Source organism: Antedon mediterranea, chromosome 2, assembly GCF_964355755.1.
Source record: "Antedon mediterranea chromosome 2, ecAntMedi1.1, whole genome shotgun sequence".
NCBI lineage: Eukaryota > Metazoa > Echinodermata > Crinoidea > Comatulida > Antedonidae > Antedon > Antedon mediterranea.
In genome coordinates this window covers 2,384,833-2,403,624 of record NC_092671.1, presented here as the reverse complement: position 1 = coordinate 2,403,624, position 18,792 = coordinate 2,384,833, and the positions used below count along the sequence as shown (strand labels likewise).

The 18,792-nt window shown below is 34.4% G+C and overlaps 1 protein-coding gene across 1 annotated transcript; it reads right to left on the bottom strand.

Annotated features, from left to right (window-relative positions):
• Positions 1–407: 407 nt before the first annotated feature.
• On the bottom strand, positions 408–18,496 carry LOC140039495 (uncharacterized). Its single transcript, XM_072085103.1, has 11 exons — positions 18,431–18,496; positions 16,846–16,986; positions 16,089–16,252; positions 15,855–15,987; positions 14,280–14,456; positions 13,816–13,962; positions 10,102–10,253; positions 7,378–7,498; positions 7,019–7,195; positions 2,388–2,660; positions 408–2,147 (listed from the first exon to the last, which is right to left on the bottom strand). Exons 1-11 carry the CDS (start codon positions 18,474–18,476, stop codon positions 1,897–1,899), a joined length of 1,782 nt encoding a protein of 593 aa, XP_071941204.1. The 5' UTR covers positions 18,477–18,496; the 3' UTR covers positions 408–1,896.
• Between the last annotated feature and the right edge of the window lie 296 nt (positions 18,497–18,792).

Sequence of the window (18,792 nt, the reverse complement as noted above, 5' to 3'; positions counted from 1 at the left end):
AGGAAGGTATTGGGAATATAGGCCTAGATAAATACAAACTTTAAAATAGGCCTATATACATAAAGTGCCAATATGTTAACACGGCGACACTTTTATAACCCTCCAAAGTAAATAATAATAACTCTCGAAAAATTTCATGTGGTTTCAAATAAATAAAGCTACAGAAAATAGCCGAAACGTAGCAAGTAAGTACTTGAAAATTGGTTTACCGAAAAGTTAAAATTTATTTATAAAATAATAATAATAATTATTATTATTAGAAATAATAATAATAATTATTATTATTATTAATGGTGTTAATTATATACAATAAAAGAATGGAAATATTGGTAAAATGTGTTATTGTAAGGACTAATACAGATACCGTTAACTGATTATTGCCACGGAGATTAAAAAATACCCACAAAAACAATCTACAAGGCTAAATTAAAAAAACGTTAATTTCATGCCGGAGATTTGATTTTTTTAAATATTTGCAAACAAATCAAGTGGCTCCAGAATTTCACGATGGAAGTATACGTATAGTTATACTAACATTTTATTTTAATTTGGCTTCTGTAAAGTTACTATGATATTATTTCGAGTATGAAATCACCAACAAAAACAGGCTTAGTAACCATATAGGCCTATAGGCCTATATATATACTTTATTCGTCAAAAATTTTAAGACATTAAATTAAATTATTTCCAGTGCAATGTAAATATTAGCTGCAACTGGAGGCGAAAGGCTAACCGTGTATCCTGGAGGCGAAAGGGTAACCGTGTATCCTGGAGGCGAAAGGCTAACCGTTTATCCTGGAGGCGAAAGGCCAACCGTGTATCATAGAGCCGAAAGGCTAACCGTTTATCCTGGAGGCGAAAGGCTAACCGTGTAACTAGCTATATCAACAAAATATTATTTTCCTTTGTAATTCGATTGTTCTTTTGACTTATATATACCTTTTTTCCTAAGACATGTGCTTTACATTCATAAATCTTGGTGACTTATCTACATTACCAAAGAGTTCTGTGTAGCAACACTTTAAAAAACGAAAATGAATATAAATGTCACATGACGCTCGTTCAGTTTTACCGCTGACGTAATACTACAATAACAATTTTAAACCCGGTAATTTTCTGAACGATACAAATTTCAAACGGTCTTGTTTGATCCTTCCACAGACTATATTCAACAGCGGTCTTCGAACGTATACTGTAACATCGATAAGTTTGTTAGAAAGAACGAAATTTCATTCTTTGTAAATGAAAAGGTTTTGTTGCTTGAAAAATATTTAATTTATGTAGTTAATACAAAGCGTAACATATTTTGATTACAGTTAAACATAGCATATAAAACCATAATTACATCACAAAAACACCACAAAATCGATATAACAAACAGCTCTTTCTAATATATATTACTAGCACTATCACTTCAATGTACCTAACTTTGTGTAGTATCATAGGCAAACGCAATGATACAGCATATATTGTGTTTCACATGTAATATCTGGTATCATCGACTCTAACCCACTCGACACTTTCCCAACATGTTTCGGTCTATTTAAAGTCACAAACTAAATTTAAAAAAATCATTATTATAATCATTTTTTTTTTCGTTTTTAAACGTTTAATATTAAGGGACCCGCTATCAATACAAGCATTCGCCATGCGATTGATATTTTTCGTTCTGCCTGTGATGTACCCACTGGTGCGATAGAGTCGATCATGAAGTGAAACAATGAAAGAATATTCAAATTTTCAGAGATAATATATCGTGTCTACCACGATTTAACGGATTCTTCCATGATACAGGCGCACATGTGATACACCTGAGATGCTAAATTTATCTTATTAAAACCACATCGATCTAAATTCCGATATCAACATTATTCCTAAAAAATTAGCAATCAGGCACTAACGCATTTGGCAAGTTTCGTAATAACTCGTTTGTAAAATAAACAGTTCATAACCGTCCTCCGAAACGGCACTGGAGTCGGTGGTCTCATTGCTCATCTTGCAATCATGCGTGTCTGCGTTAAACGAGAATGAGTTGCAGTTTTCACAATACAAGCTACAAACACCAGAACTCACGGCTTTCCTAGACGACAGAATGGTGTTTGGTGATTGGCCAGAACTGACGCGTCTGAAATTTCTGTGAAGTCCAACTGAAAATAATAAATGTTAAACAATTATCTTAAGCTCTGTCTAGACTATCAAACTTTATGTGACAACATATGATGTGCCCATATATGGACATGATGATGTCATATCCCTACCATATTTGGGCATATCACTACCATATTTGGGCACATAACACCTTTTTTGTCAAACGAGTTTGATAGTGTAGACGTTTTCAAGGCTTCTAATTGAAAGTATGATTGTAGGACTAACATTAAAAAACTTACATTTACTTTCACAAATATAACCATATTTGGCATCACAGCTAACACTGTCTGCAGAGTCAATTGGGATACATTGTGCACCAGACCACAGCGTTGACAGTGGTCCAACGAGAGCGTGCGTCAACTTGGTAAGATAAACGCGTTCATCATCATCGTCAATAGTTGCTAGATAAGCGTTGATTCGTTTACACGCGTTCGCTGCCTCTTGCCACGTGATTGGTGCAGTTATCACTTTGTAGCAAGATGTTCCGTACGTAATCGTCTTGGCCACAGGACCTATGTAATAAATAGGCAAATAGCTATCTCGTGAGTCAATAGACAAGTCTTGCAAAGCGCGAACATTTCTAATAGGCCTAAACACACTATTTAACTAAATCGTAAAAAACATAAACGTTAAATTTGTGAATTGTTTATTTTGCCGATCTGGATATTGAAGTGTTTCTTCAAGATAGCCTACCACCTGACTAAACATTTAGGCAAATTTAAGCCTATACATGTCAAATTAGAAATTTAAATGAAGGTACCTATCTCTTGTATGTTAACAACACTGAAAACTCATGAGGTATATTTTGCCAGCGTGTGGTACTGTCTAATAAATAGGCAAATATAAACCAGTGGTGTTCTAGGTAACAGATGTCCGTTCTTCAAGGTATTATACTAATATTTATCAACCTATAAAGCCTGTTTTTCAATTACCTAATTGACGTTTATTTCATATGCGTAATTCTCTTCATTGGAAATTTTTTTAACAAAAAGTAATCAAATCAAATAGATGCCGTTTGAATTTTTTTTTCACAAAGAACAATCAATTATTGGAATGCTCTTACGACTATAGTGGTCAGAACACCAAATCTATTAACCTTCAGAAAGCGATTGGAAAAGCATTGGCATGATAAGGGCTCATCCTATATACCCTTTAAACCGTGTCAAATATTAGTGCAGTTTTAATGAATCAGTGATCCATGAAGAAAGAAGTCAAGGAATCCCGCGAAATTACGCCGATGGTAATGCGAGGACATTGAGCCTACAAATGTATTGTAGAAATGTATTGAATAAATACCGACTGTATTTCTTTTTTAAATCGCCTTGTTGCCACCCGCCAAGTTTCCACTCTGCCTATTGCCACCCGGTCTGTTTCCACTCGCCCAGTTTCCACTCGGCCTATTGCCACTCGGTCTGTTTCCACTCGCCCAGTTTCCACTCGGCCTATTGCCACTCGGTCTGTTTCCACTCGCCCAGTTTCCACTCGGCCTATTGCCACTCGGTCTGTTTCCACCCGCCCAGTTTCCACTCTGCCTATTGACACCCGGTCTGTTTCCACCCGCCAAGTTTCCACTCTGCCTATTGCCACCCGGTCTGTTTCCACTCGCCCAGTTTCCACTCGGCCTATTGCCACCCGGTCTGTTTCCACCCGCCCAGTTTCCACTCGGCCTATTGCCACCCGGTCTGTTTCCACCCGCCAAGTTTCCACTCGGCCTATTGCCACCCGGTCTGTTTCCACCCGCCCAGTTTCCACTTGGCCTATTGCCACTCGGTCTGTTTCCACTCGCCCAGTTTCCACTCGGCCTATTGCCACCCGGTCTGTTTCCACCCGCCCAGTTTCCACTCGGCCTATTGCCACCCGGTCTGTTTCCACTCGCCCAGTTTCCACTCGGCCTATTGCCACCCGGTCTGTTTCCACCCGCCCAGTTTCCACTCTGCCTATTGCCACCCGGTCTGTTTCCACCCGCCAAGTTTCCACTCGCCCAGTTTCCACTCTGCCTATTGCCACCCGGTCTGTTTCCACTCGCCCAGTTTCCACTCTCCCTATTGCCACCCGGTCTGTTTCCACTCGCCCAGTTTCCACTCGGCCTATTGCCACCCGGTCTGTTTCCACCCGCTATTGCCACCTAGGTCCTTTCCACCTACTTCATTTTAAAGTGGAGCTACACTCAGACTTTCTCAGCTTATATTATGTTTAAGTATGTTTAATTGAAAGTGATTACCTAAAAAAAAACAGGGAAAATACGGAATTATTTTCCAAAAACTCATTTCTAAAAAATCGGTCAGAAAATAGTGTTTTTTAATACATTACACTTTTTCAGTAACTTAGGGGTTATTAGTTTACAATACGTCGCAAAACGCGTTACACTTAGCAACTGACGCGTTTTAGTCGCCGGTGAACGCATGGGTGAAATGTCTCCCCTTTGGTAAATTATGTGTCGAAAAATGGGGAATACATTTTATACGATTTGTTTAGGCCTAAGTAATATTTCCGATAAAAATGTCAGTATAATCAGGGAGCAACTCCCTGGTATAATTTACATGTAATATATAGCCACATCTTTCTCAAATCTCGTTAGATTTGACATTTTAGTAATAAGTCTCATAATCACATTATTACACTGTGAAACATGATAGGGTCACATTCAAAATGTTTTAATATACTTTTTGCCCGTCAAAAATAACATCGCGACAAAATAACAGATCGCCAGCTGCAGTAAGTGTGATTGTGAAAAATGTCACGTGATCATACTCCCTAGCAAAATAAAAAACCCAAATTGGACCCGAACGGGGGAAAGTGTCTATTTACGCAAAATTGCGCAATGTATACGCGATAACTATACCAGAAATAGAAAGATCTGGAAAAATTACATAAAACTACATTTAAAAATTTTTTTTTAGTGAAGAAATTAATTTTTTAGGATTATTCAAATATACCCCCGTTTTGCATGTAAAAGAAATTACAAGGTATCCCCCCAAAACGCAAAAAGGCGTGATTTTCAAGAAACTCGTACTCATTGAAAAAAAATTTGAAAAAATATGAAGTATGGGGGATGATATTTTTAAATAATAGTTGAAATGTATGAAAAATAGTAATTTTCTGGGTGGAGCTCCACTTTAAAGAACTATTACGAGGGGACAAACTGACAAACTGGCGTGATTGCGACAAAGGCGCGTAGCGTCTCTGGGCCAATATATTATTTCCCCCGGTCTATTAGGCCCTATATTCTCATCCAGTTGAACTAATTATTGTTAATTAAACAATTGTTTTAAATTGTTTATATCAATTGCTTTGTGACAATCAATTGAAGTTGTTGTATAATATCATAGCATTTTGTCCTGATGTAATCAGTAACGAAATGGGTATAGATTTATTTAGATAAATGAAAACTAAGTGGTAAACAACGTGGGCATACATGATGTTACTTTAACAACTATCGGAAATTAACCCTAAAACTGTAAAATCAGTGATATTATCAGATCAGGTAGCAAATGATTGGGTGGAAAAGGGCTGGGTGGAAAAAGGCTGGGTGGCAAAAGGCCGGATGGCAAAAGGTCAGGTGGCAACGGTACGCATTATTTTTTTTCCTATGAGACTAAGGCAGAAGTCATGAATAATTCATTATAGGTCAGGTCCTATATTTTTTTGAACGTATGCTCACCTGTTGGGTTGATTTGCATAAATGCCATCTCACTAGCTAATGTGGCCAGTTGAGACGAGGCCAGCGTAGTTATAGGCCTAATACGATTGTGTTATATTATTCTACTGTATTGAGAAGTTACACTACTACTGTATATTGAGAAGTTATACAATATAATTATCTCGATTGTGGCATGATTAAAAGCCTTCCGTGTTCTTTCTTACATATTATCTCAACTCAAATAAGTGGCCAGTGAGGCCGCAGTTACAATAAACATGGCAAGTTTGGTATCAAATTAAAACTTATGTATAACAACACAAGCATATGTCAAATATATTTTGAACAATGTAATGACATCATTTTAAGCAACAACAATATATACTCAGGTATTAAATAAGTTAGTAAACAATCTTAAAAGTCATACATATTGATATGTAGCATCAAATTAAAGCTTATGATTATATAAATTGCATGAGTGTATAGGAACACACTGAAAACAATATAATGATGTCATTGCAACCACACCCATTTTTATGTAACTATGTAGCATGTTTTGTATTATACGGAACGCATACTTAATCATAAATTATTTAAATTGAAATATATATTTATACTGGGTAACCTCTTCAGTCAATGACTGGTCTCCCAGAGGGCCCAGTTGGTGATCAGTGGCTGTGATGTACTAATACACCGGGGTAACCCCCTACTCGTCTCAAAAGATGTACTAGGTTCTATTAAAGTGCACACGAGCTAGATGTGTACACTAGACCTACGGTTTATAGTCCTTATCCTAGAAGACTCGCTCTACCACCAGAACCATGGAGTGAGTGAGCCTCGAACCCCTGCCGATGTTATGGCTAAGTAATTACGGTTTTACTGTCTTAACCGCTCGGCCACTCACTCGTGGCCGAAATTACTTTAAAAAAAATAACTTGTACATCAAAACACAGAAGAATATTTTCAGCCAAATGGATTCGCCTATTGGAACGCAAGTTCAATAACTTTATGGCCGATGTCTGTCACGAACGACAATTTCAATTTCCTACAGTGCATTATTTTTGCAGCAGTATTTGTAATGTACTGGTTTGTACTAGTTTGTACTGGTTTGTACTGGTTTGTACTGGTTTGTACTGGTTTGTACTGGTTTGTACTGGTTTGTACTGGTTTGGAGTTGTCTTTAAAAAACTATCCGAAATTTCCTACGGTGCCTACAATATAAATAATGTTTACCTGTACATTCAAGAGGTCCTACTGAGAAATATGCTTTTTCAACACTATCGTCTGTATCTGATATTAGTATCTCTTTCATTGGTAAATCTTCCTTGCTTGTAATATACCCACTGTCTTCCCGCCATACGTTATCATTAATCTGACAGTTGCAGGTGTAGCTAGCACTTTGACAAGATCCTTAACATAAGCATAGTCAATATACTAGATATATTATATACTATTATAATACACAGTTTAGAAAACCTTTATGTCAAAAAGTATTCCAACTGACATTTTCGGCTTTCATTATCTAAATATATTGCGGTCAATTACATATCCAGGTATCAAAAGTACAAGGATGGTTGAGAAGCTATATTTACCATTAAGTGAGCAAGGGCATTGGTAAGAATCACTTCCTGGTGACCCTCCCCAGTTAACAAGTTCACATCCATTAATTGATACCCAGCGTGACCAAGCAAAATATACATTGTAGCAGTCAATCTGAAACGTGGATATAATGCTCATGCAGTTCTCAAAACTTAAAGATGTATTGTCCCTTGAAACACAAAAAATGAAGGTCAAAATATTCTAAATTTAAATTTGTCATATCAAAGTGATATTAAAGTTATTCACTTTAAGTCTAAAATTCGAGCCAAAAACAACAAGTTCACGTAATTAACAGTTAAATTAATTTGATTACATTTCGTCTGGAAAATCGTCATGAGCGAAAGTAAACAAAGATTTCAAACCACGAGTATGCATTATGCATGATGCTAAAAAAAAAAAATTAACTTCCGTACTGATGCTAGAGTTATGTTTTAAGTTTAAGCACAGTTTAAAGCAAAATTTTATTTATTTTAAACATTTTATTAATTATGAGAATGTTACATGAATATTTTAACCAATATTTCTTATTGACGATTACACATTGATTTTTTAACTTATAAGTTATATATTTATATTATATCATTCAAGCAATGATTGTATTTAAGATTTTTACTGAAACACACTTTGCATGACTTTTATTACATTTTCTGAAATAGTTAAATGTTTTTGAACTTCTATTGTTTCATCACATATTCATCATACAGAGTTTCCTCTGTGAATACACTAAGAGTTTGCTATAATATGCTTTGAGGACATTAATGCGTTGACCTGCACTTTTTGTTAATAATAGTAAACCCACAAGTACGACAGATTTCTTGCTTAATCAAAGCTTTTTTAAAAATAGAATGAGCTTTGTTTTTTTAGTTAAATCAACTCATGTTTAGTTCGCAAAGTGATTTTACTGTTTTATATGAATATGAAGTCCGCAATAGAGAGAAATGAATGAATAAATAACATACCGGTAGCATTATTTTTTGCAAAACACACTGTCTGGTGCACGCTCGCAGTGCAGAACGGAGGGGTGTCACGAAACCTAAGATCACGAAAGCTAAGACCCCATAAGACCTAAGATCACGAAACCTAAGACCCAAGATTACCAATAATTCTCTTTCGCACCTGCCTGCCAACTTTATCCTGAATACCACACCTTAGAATTACATGAAGAAGAATCAAATAATAACAATAAACTCTTTAAATAAATTGATGATTTTACAGACGTCTCATGCTAATTTCGCATACTCTATGGTCAATATTTTGTTTCTATGGAATGCCAAAAGAGCAACATTAATAAAGGGCTAAAAACTATATGGAATCCATCTATTTAACTCATGCTCATGTTCAATTCAATATATTTCGTCACTGTTAATACAAATAAAATTTTACTGTTGATACTTTACACGGTTTCGTTAACTTTAAGAATAAAATCGACAAATTCATCATATCCCCTTAGGTCGCCCTTATGTCTAGGCCTAGGGTAAGTAGTGATGCTGATTTTAAGATCGATTAATATTCTTTGAAAATAGAAAAGTATCAGCAGTAACATATTACAGCATTTTTATTGATAAATTAAACGTGCATTTCACCAATAAATGCAATAAGTGTAGACGTATTCCATCGAGTGTTTAGCCCTTTATTATTGTTGCTCTTTTGGCGCTCCATAGAAACGAAAATATTGAAAGTTGAGTATGCGAAAGTTTGCAAGAAACACGTCTGTAAAATCACCAATTTGTATTTATAAATAATACCAAGTATTTATTTGTTACTTTTTATGTGAATCTCTTTCATAAAAGTACTTATGAGGCCTAATTCTAAGGTGTGGTATTCAGAATAAACTTAGTTGAATGATTTTGGAGTCAAAATACAATGCAGGTGCCGAATGGAAACACCTCTCGCTTGGGTGCACAACAGTTAATATACACACTTTTTTGCGGGAAAAAAGTATAGGAAAATTGTTTTGGTGAACATTTTTACGGCACTTTTATATTTTGGCCTATATAACACACACAAATGCCCATTAACACACACAAATACCTATATATAGGGGATAGGGAAAACCAATTTACGGTTTTTGTTACTTGGAGTTGTATTTTAATTATTAAAATTAGCATAGGCTAACTTTAATAACTACTTCTCATAGTAGTTGATGAATCGAGTCGAAAACAACGACAATACAAATAAAAGCACTTGACTGGATTGTTTGACTACTGTTTCTTTATTTTGTATATCAAACCTATGTAATTATAGGTATTTTTCTATGTAATTTTCTATTTATATTATTGTTGTTGTTGTTGTTGCTGCTGCTGCTGTTTTTGTTGCTGTTTTTGTTGCTGTTGTTGTTGATGTTGATGTTGTTGATGTTGTTGTTAATGTTGTTGATGATGTTGTTGATGATGTTGTTGATGATGATGATGTTGTTGTTGTTGATGATGTTGTTGTTGTTGGTGATGTTGTTGATGTTGTTGTTGATGATAATGTTGATGATGTTGTTGTTGTTGTTGCTGTTGCTGCTGCTGCTGTTGCTGTTGTTGTTGTTGCTGTTGCTGTTTTTGTTGCTGCTGCTGTTGTTTTTGTTTGTATTGTCTTTAGTTGACAGGGACGTGAGGAACTCAATACTTTTGCTTTACTGCTACACCGCTGTTAAACTAATTTTGTTATGTAGAAAGATTGCAAATAAATAAAATAATTGGAAATATTACTTGAATTTAAAAGAAACTTACTTCAAAATATTGTCGACATTCGCTTGAACCTGTAGTGAGCATGTGCAACTGAGTGTCACTGATTGCATAGTTGAACACTTTCCTGTATTTTGGATTTCTGTAACCATGGACATAAGTTTGTTCAGGGACGTCATGGAATACAACAGTAATAACTGCAATAAAGAATGAAGATCAACTTATAAGTTATTTTAACTATAATATTTGGATTATTTGCGGCACCAAAGTAACTAAAGAATTTATTTAAAATGAAGAAGTTTAATGTAAACTCTCATTTATTCAAATTATCTTGAATGTTCTCGGGTGGGGCTCCAACCTACGACCTCCGGGTACTGCACCAGCAGGATTGTAATTACAATCCTGTTGGTGCAGTACCCGCTGCTTACTTGGGCTCGAATCTAACCACTAGCCATCAGCGCAAGCTCGGTGGTCTAGAGGTATGAACGCCAGGCTAGTGATCTGGAGGTCGTGTTCGAGTCCCACCCAAGAACAGTCGAGCAGCAAAGTGCTCATTTAACCGTTAAAACGCTGTTTTTTAACTGCGCAGGTCACTGAGCATCGCCAAGTTATAGTGACTTCCGGTTCGCTTTTCACTTCGCGGCAAGCATTTTGCATGGGAATACCCTTACAAATCTGCTGCAATTTCCACCATCCGGGTTAAATTATATCTTTCTATATTTGGAAATTGTTACTCCTAATATGGAAGATTATTCCCGCCACAAAATGTTGGTATAAATAGCCCAGGAAATGACGACAGAGCTTATTGAAGAAAAAAGTGCAGATGGAGGTGTTCGTTGAGGTAGGCTACATGATTTATTTGTTTGGTTTCGTAGGGAATCCGGCACTTTTCTCATCAGCACGGAACCTTTATAAAAACTTAGTGGTTGGTTATTAGGTTATTAATCTATCTTTTCTGAAAGTTTAAGCTTGGTTCAGCTTGTGGGACGGATTCAATATCCGTTCAAAGCTGGGGATATATTCTAAGCAGACTCCATCTTGGATTCGTATGTTTAGTACAGGCCGTGTGGTTGAGTAATTTCAATCCTTCAAAATCACTATGTGCAATCCGTTTTTAAACCAGTTAATATACCAAAATATGTTATTAGTAGCTTTATTATTTTGGATTTGGTGCTAGTTTGGTAAATATTGCAATATAATTGTAGATTATTGGGTTGTAAAAAAATGTACCCAACTTGTAGTATTATCTAGGCCTAGGCTAGGCCTAGCCTAGCCCATTTGACGGAAACCCAGTGCTATTTGTAGGCGGATAGAGAGGGCCGCAGGCTAGTTTTTAGTGGCATATCGCCGACTTATTATAATCAATGTGAAGCCATATTATTATTATGTTTAAAATGTTGAATCTATATCCACTGGATTATGGATATATATCGTCGGATATTTAAAGAAAGGCCTAGACCTTTTGATTTATTTAATTAATTTAGGACTATATTACGGGAAATTCTTTGCCAAAGAAAATAAAATACGTTGTGGCTGTTGGAGGTTTGTAAATATATGACAATAATGTAGCCTAGGCTAGGAAGGACTGTAGGTAGGATGAGGTAATTTGGATGGTCGTACATATGATATTTATATATACAGTATTGTGTATAGTAGTGATCATGGCGATTTAGGATGACTAAAGTTGACATTAAAATTATTTAACTATGAATAGCTCATTATTGGTGTTTTTTTTTTCTTTCAGGTTTCTAAGAATAAACTATCCGACTTGTGATTCATCTTGTGCTGCAAAAACAATCCTATTTTGATATTTGTAAATTGATGTACGTAACAGATGTCTTTAAAAATAAAAAAAAATAAAAATTTTTATTATCGCGATGATTTAACTCAAATATTGACATATAACTTGATATTTTAGCCTGAGCAAGATAGTTTGATAGGCATATTTTACTTCGATGTAAATAAGATATTACATGTTATACTGTATGTAAAATACTTTTTTGTAAATAAAATTATTTAATGGTGGTTAATTTATTAACTTGTTAATTTGTTTGTTAGTTATGATGTTATACTATTAATTATTTAGTTATTTAGTAACCAAAGTGGAGTGGATTCGTGGCAGTTGCAACTTGACTGTAATATGCATATATATAATAATATTTACTTCTTCTTGGATAAAGTTAAAGCAAAATAAGCAATAATAAAAATTAAATATTTATTTTGCCATAAAGAAAGCAAAAACTAAACATACAGTACTATATGTACAGTAATACCATGGACCTATAGGTCCATGGTAATACATACTGTAGTATTGAGCACCAGTAGCAGAGACGTCTGGACAATCGAATATAATCGTTATCAGCTGTCTGGGTACCCAAGGCTAGTGCTATAAAATGGCGAAAATTCGTGTATTCATTCGCCGTCAGCGAAATGAATCCGGCACTTTTCTCATCAGAAGCAAATCAACAAATCCTTTTATCAGTTTGTTTTGATATATAATCTGGATAATATATATTAAAATGGCCTTGGTTCAAGCATGTTTAACAGGTAAAATCAGATTTTTTCCTACCTAGGCCCCTTAGCACTGCGGTACCCTACGCCGTGTGGGGGAACCGATCTCGGCAGTATTTCTTAAGTAGGCTATCTTTCGTAAAATCCTTAGTTGAATTTTATTAATATAAATTTAATTGTATGAATATGCTATTTAAATGTTATTGAAATTTTTTTTTGCTGCATTTTGTAATTCCGCACTACTTGCTTTATCGCGATTCCAAGATGGCGGCAATTCAAATTTTGATTTGGTAATAATTCGCGAGGTCAACCACTTTGCTGCCCGACTGAGAACTACTTGCGATTTTTTTCGCAAGTATTCTCAATGTACTTAGTATAAAGTACAAATTACGTCAGAGTAGGGCAAAACACCTAATTACTCAACTCCCTGACGCAAAACTACAATTACAAAACTGTCATCTTATTAATTTGTTTTATTTAGTTTTCTCGTGGTACAAAGTCAAAAGGTCAAATTATCTTGAATGTCAACAAGGTCAGCAGCAGAAAACATTATAAGATATATTGAAAGATACGAGATAAAAATAAGCAATGCATATAAATAATCCATCCCTATATTTATGTCAATCTTTAGTAGACAAACACGGTCAATTTAACACACTGTCAATCCAAATTAAATACAATGATATAGTTTATGAATTACTGTAATTGTATTTGTGTGTGGTAAACAACAAATAAATACTTTGCAAAATGTAAAGACCAACAGAGGGCGCGCTATTTAGTATTTTAACCCAAATTGAAGTTACAGATAACTAGAAATTGTCTGACTTAAAAAAAAAAAATTGAAAAATGTAATTTTTGTTTTTAATTTTTAATCTTTTAAATAGTTAAATTTTTTATAGTGTTTTACCTTGCCTGTAAATAGTATTTTAACATTTCCTTTTTTTTGCAATTCGATGTATTTTTCTTGTTTTTATATTGTATTGATTATACCAAGCAAAATAAATTTCCATTTTAAACTGGACCAATATAATTTCTTGAATCGATTTTCCGGAAAATATCCAGTTATGGTCTGTTGGTTTAAAACTATTTGCCAAAAAAAACAGACAGAACAGAATTCGGCGGGGATAACGTTTTTTACGATACCGTTCACACAAACTTTACAAACATACAAGGCAAGTAATACTTGACAAAATGCTTACAAAACGTTTTGTCAAGTATAGCAGTTACGTCACTGGCCGAAAGACAAACCTTCATCTTTGTAAACGTCAAGATCACAATATGCCCAATAAGCATTGTCACTGCTATCACCGTCTGGATCAATGAGATAAGAATCAGTCTTTGTGAATCCAGCCGCTCTTACCTCACCGCATGAACGTAGAACTGGAGGTGCAAATCCTAAATAAAAAATAAGATGTGCACTAGTTCTCAGTTATCACCACCTAACCATTCTTATTATAATGTTCTTATTCATAATGTTTTTATGATCTAAAGTAACAAAAATATTTACGTTTGGTAGGTAGTAATTATTTTCATTTTAGAACTTGTTGACTTAATGCGTCTTCATTACACAAAGACCTGTTTGGTTTGTATTGTATTGTTTTATATTCATTATAATGTTGTGTAGATAAACACGGAACGCTTTGTATTTAATGCCTATTTGAACGCCATTTACGCAATTTTCTGAAGATTCCATTTCATCATTTTTTACCTACCTTGACATTTTAACGGACCAAGTGTAAGATAAGAATATTCATAACTTGATTCTACGTCCCCACCATACATTTTGGTAACTGGCAAACGGGCTCTATCGGTCAAAAGTCCATCATCACTTCGTAGTTTGTTGTCATTTATATCACAGTTACAGGCGTAACCTGGTTTATCACAAGTTCCTGAAATGAAAAAAGATAAAAAATACTCTTTACCATTAAAATAAATCACAAAATAGAACAAATGTATACTACTATGTTTCCAGAAACTTTATTGCCTTCAATAAATTTGAGACTCGGGAAAGTACGGTGGCCTATAAGTGTCACAGCAACTTTCAAATAATATCACTGCAACTTTAAAAAAAAAAGCCACGGCAATTTGAAAAAAACCCACGGCAATTTGAAAAAAACCCACGGCAAATTAAAAATAAAACATCACGGCAATTTAACAAAAATATCACGGAAACTTAAAAATGAAACACCATCGCAAATTAGTACTGAAACACCAAGAAAATTAGTAATGAAACAATGGAAAATTACAGAATGCCACGGTGGACGGCGGAAGTGAAACCCTTGGAATCTTCGATTTTTTCTGAGGTAAGTAATTGTTTATACAATAGTCCTAATTAAATGTTATGGAATCTACCTATCGTGAACATATGAGACAGCAAGTGAGTAACCAACACGGTTAACCGTTTTGCATTATTGTTTCCGCCTATCTCAGATAGGCATGATGTATATGAACTAAACAAACTTAATTCTATACCAATCAAATATACAAACAGTACAACTTTGCTGTTCATAAAAGTTAATAAAACACAATAACATGTTTAGTTATTTACTTATGTAATAAATTACTATTCCTAACACAGTATCATAGTGTCTACATGAACATTCTATAATAAGATGTTTTGATTTAAGAAACCATGTTTAATTAATAAGAACAATCAGGAACATTCCAGTATGCTATTAATAGAAACTGTAATCATGTAATAATAAGAATTATAAGGAATGATCTAGAAGGTTATGACCATAATGTATATAAGGAGAAGTATGACAATTGTAAGAGGGAGAAGTATTTTTGATTGAAGCATTTATTTTGAAGAAGAAGGTTGTTGGAGGTTGGATATTATATTGTAAAATTTATTGTGAAGCTGTTGTTTAAAGTGCTTACTGGATTGTTGAAAGTTGAAGTTAAAGCTTTGTTTTTGAGTTATTTTACAACTTGTGGATTTTGTGTGTATACTTTTATGTCACAAGGGAGTTCCTAAAGAATTTTCAACCGCTCGGGAACATACGTAAGAGGAGTTCGTGATACAATTATTACAATCGTACATATTAAATATGTCTATAAAAAATGTAAGATTGAAAAAAAAGCATAAATCGATACTATTTACAAATGGCGATATATTAATTAATGATACCAGTGCATCGACTGCTCTTTGGTACTTACCAAAACTCACTACCGTATCTAATACGCATGCGCATGTCTAATTCGCCATTATTTATTATTGTTCCAAGTTGTGGATTATTCACCATCATCTATTAATCTAATTCTAATTACTATGTGGGTTTACTCACCATTTAATGCGCATGCGCACGTCCTGCCGTACGTTTTCACTCCTCCCCACATGTACATATCGGCACCGTCTCGTGAAACCCACCAATAATAAATATTAGGGTTTTCTTTTAGTTTTGAATTGTGACAATCAAGCTGCAGAAAAAAAGGATAGTAGTAGTATACAGAATTGTGGTATTGTTCCTGTGACCTCTACCTGGCTCATGCATTTATATTATAAACAGTTACATTTTTACCTTAATGTACTGTTCACATGATGCTGATTTTTGCACTAGTTGTGTGATCTGTTCCATTGTGTACCCACTGTATGTTATTGTCCGTACATACGATCCGGGGTCATGGTATGAACTCCCAGTAATCAGTAACGATGTATTAGTGTTATGCTGAATGATTGTGATGCCTGCAAGAACAAATCAATTTGTTGATTGATCGTTTTCAAAATACTGTACGTTGTTGATTGTTTCACACGTGCGCTAACCAATGGATCCACTCTTGATGGAATTTTACTGATAAAAATTCACTTGAAATGAAAATTAATTAAATTTCGCACCATGAGTAAAGCTTTTGTTCCCGCAGTCGAGTCAATGCTTTCGCCGTTTTAGAGATCTGCTGCGCACAAAAAATGACCAGAAAAAATGAAATTTGTGACAATTACAATAGGCTATCGCTCTACAAAAAGCGATAGCCTACTCTACAAAGCTTTCGTTCCCGCAGTCGAGCCAATGCTGATGCTCAAACCTGTTTCATATTAAATCTGGTAATATATTGTTATTAAAGTCATTGTAGTACAGAAAGCAAACGTCATATCGATATTTATGCCGATGTTAATATCGAGTATTTTTTACATGTCAACATAATGTTTCTTTAGCATTTAGTTCCACATTTATTCTCATTCACGCATTATCTATTCTTAGGTTGGTACACATCGTTTATTATTTTAGCTGCTAATATTGAATATGATTTGATAAATAACAGAAAACACCATAAACTTGCCATCAGTTGGATCTGACGTCATGTCACATTCAACAGTTATCTCATCTCCTGATTGGCCAGTTTCCTTTGGGTTGATTGTTTTCATACCATTCGTTAAATCACCGTCTTTTTTAAGCTGAGCACACGAAACCTGGCCATTGACTAAAGACATTGAGGAATAAGTTAATTTCTCACGGTAACTAATAAAGAAAAAGTGAACCGAAGAAATATAGCGGTTATTATAGGAAATCAACGGCGCAGATCTGCTGGAGTGGGAAGAGGGGAGACAAAAGAGTGTGAGCCCAAGGATTTCCTTTTAGTACAGCACACACGTTTTGTACAAGTTATGTGCAAAGAACTCTCTATAGGATTAATTGGTTCCTGTTCAAAATAAGTTTTATCCCCCCCCCCCCCCAACAAAATACGGAACCTTGGGGGAATCCCACAAACAATATAAAGTGTATCTGAGAAATAGTTGTTTAATGGAATAATTTATTTTCTGTTGCTAAGATAATGTTTTAACCAAAGAAGTGCATTACCTCGAATGCCATAATGAGATCATTTTGGAACATAGTATCGAATGATCAATTGTGTCAAAAACTGTATTGAAATCATGGACAAATATAATTTCACTTAATAGCACAGGGAGAATAGAAATGTCTGTAATTCTTACAAAAAAAATTTCTTTTTAAATTTTTAAAATTGGAATTTACCCGTGCAATTTTAGTGCATTTGGAAGTTAGGATATTTGAAATGAAATATTAAAAATGTAACTAAGAGGTAAGTAAATACATGGTGTAGCAATACGAATTAATTTAGCAGGAATGTTGTCATATAGCCTGTTGCATTATTTATATCAATCAAGCAAATTAAAAATTAATAGACGGCAAACTTATTACTGATTATTTGGAATGTTTTTAGCTCTGGACAAATATTTGTGAAAAGCAATTAAATTAATATATAATAGCTTTTAATCTGTGATTTCAGTAATACTCTCATTCTGTTGAGAGAGATTATCTTATTTGGGAAATTTATTGTGGTATGTTTCTTCCTAAGTTAGGTATTAATAATTTTCCAGGCTTTGGAAAAATCGTTTTTATTATTATTAATTAATTAATAATTATAAGTTTTTCTTTGGACTACAGTATTAACTTTGTCAATTTATTTTTGTACTTTTTTATAAGCTAAAAATAAAATGGTTTCAAAATTTGACTTAATAACATTATAATAATATACTTTGTGTTTTTCGATAACAACATATTTATTTAGGATTTCACAATCCTGTTTTACATTGTGGTCCTCCTGTCTTAGATACAAACGTTTTGGCTTTGTGAAAATTAATCAATATCTAGCTTTAAAGGAAGTAATTTTTGGAGAATAGTTAGTTTAGTTCAGTTATACAATATTTTAGCACCTACGACTTTGTTTTTTTTTTTCAGAATATTATACCACGGGTTCCGGCCCGTTGCCACCTGGACTTTTGCCACCCCGTCCATTTTGCCACCCGGTCTCCAGCCACCTGGGCTTTTGCCACCCGGCCTTTTGCTACTACTATACATTCGAATTAATCCAGTGAAAGCCCTATGTAAAACTAATTTAAACTTACTTTGTTTAAATGGAATAAAAAGTACCAGCAGTAACAGCGAAAACATGACGATGTCTTCTTTTCTGATTCTTGAGTCGATGTGTGATAGATCACCGATTCGATATTCATGTACGTGACTTTTTTACATACAGAGTAAATAATTAAAACCAAAAACACGCGATGTTCATATAAACGTTATTTCGTCTGGTAAGACGGACGGACGCCAAAACTTAATCACAGAACCAAACATCTTACATTTTAAAACCACTTATAGTTTTGCATTATTTACATTCAGATAAGTAGAGTTTTATAATTAGAGCTCCCAATTGAACGAAAGCGCAACCAAATTATTAATACAGTTTCAAATGACACAAAACAAACTA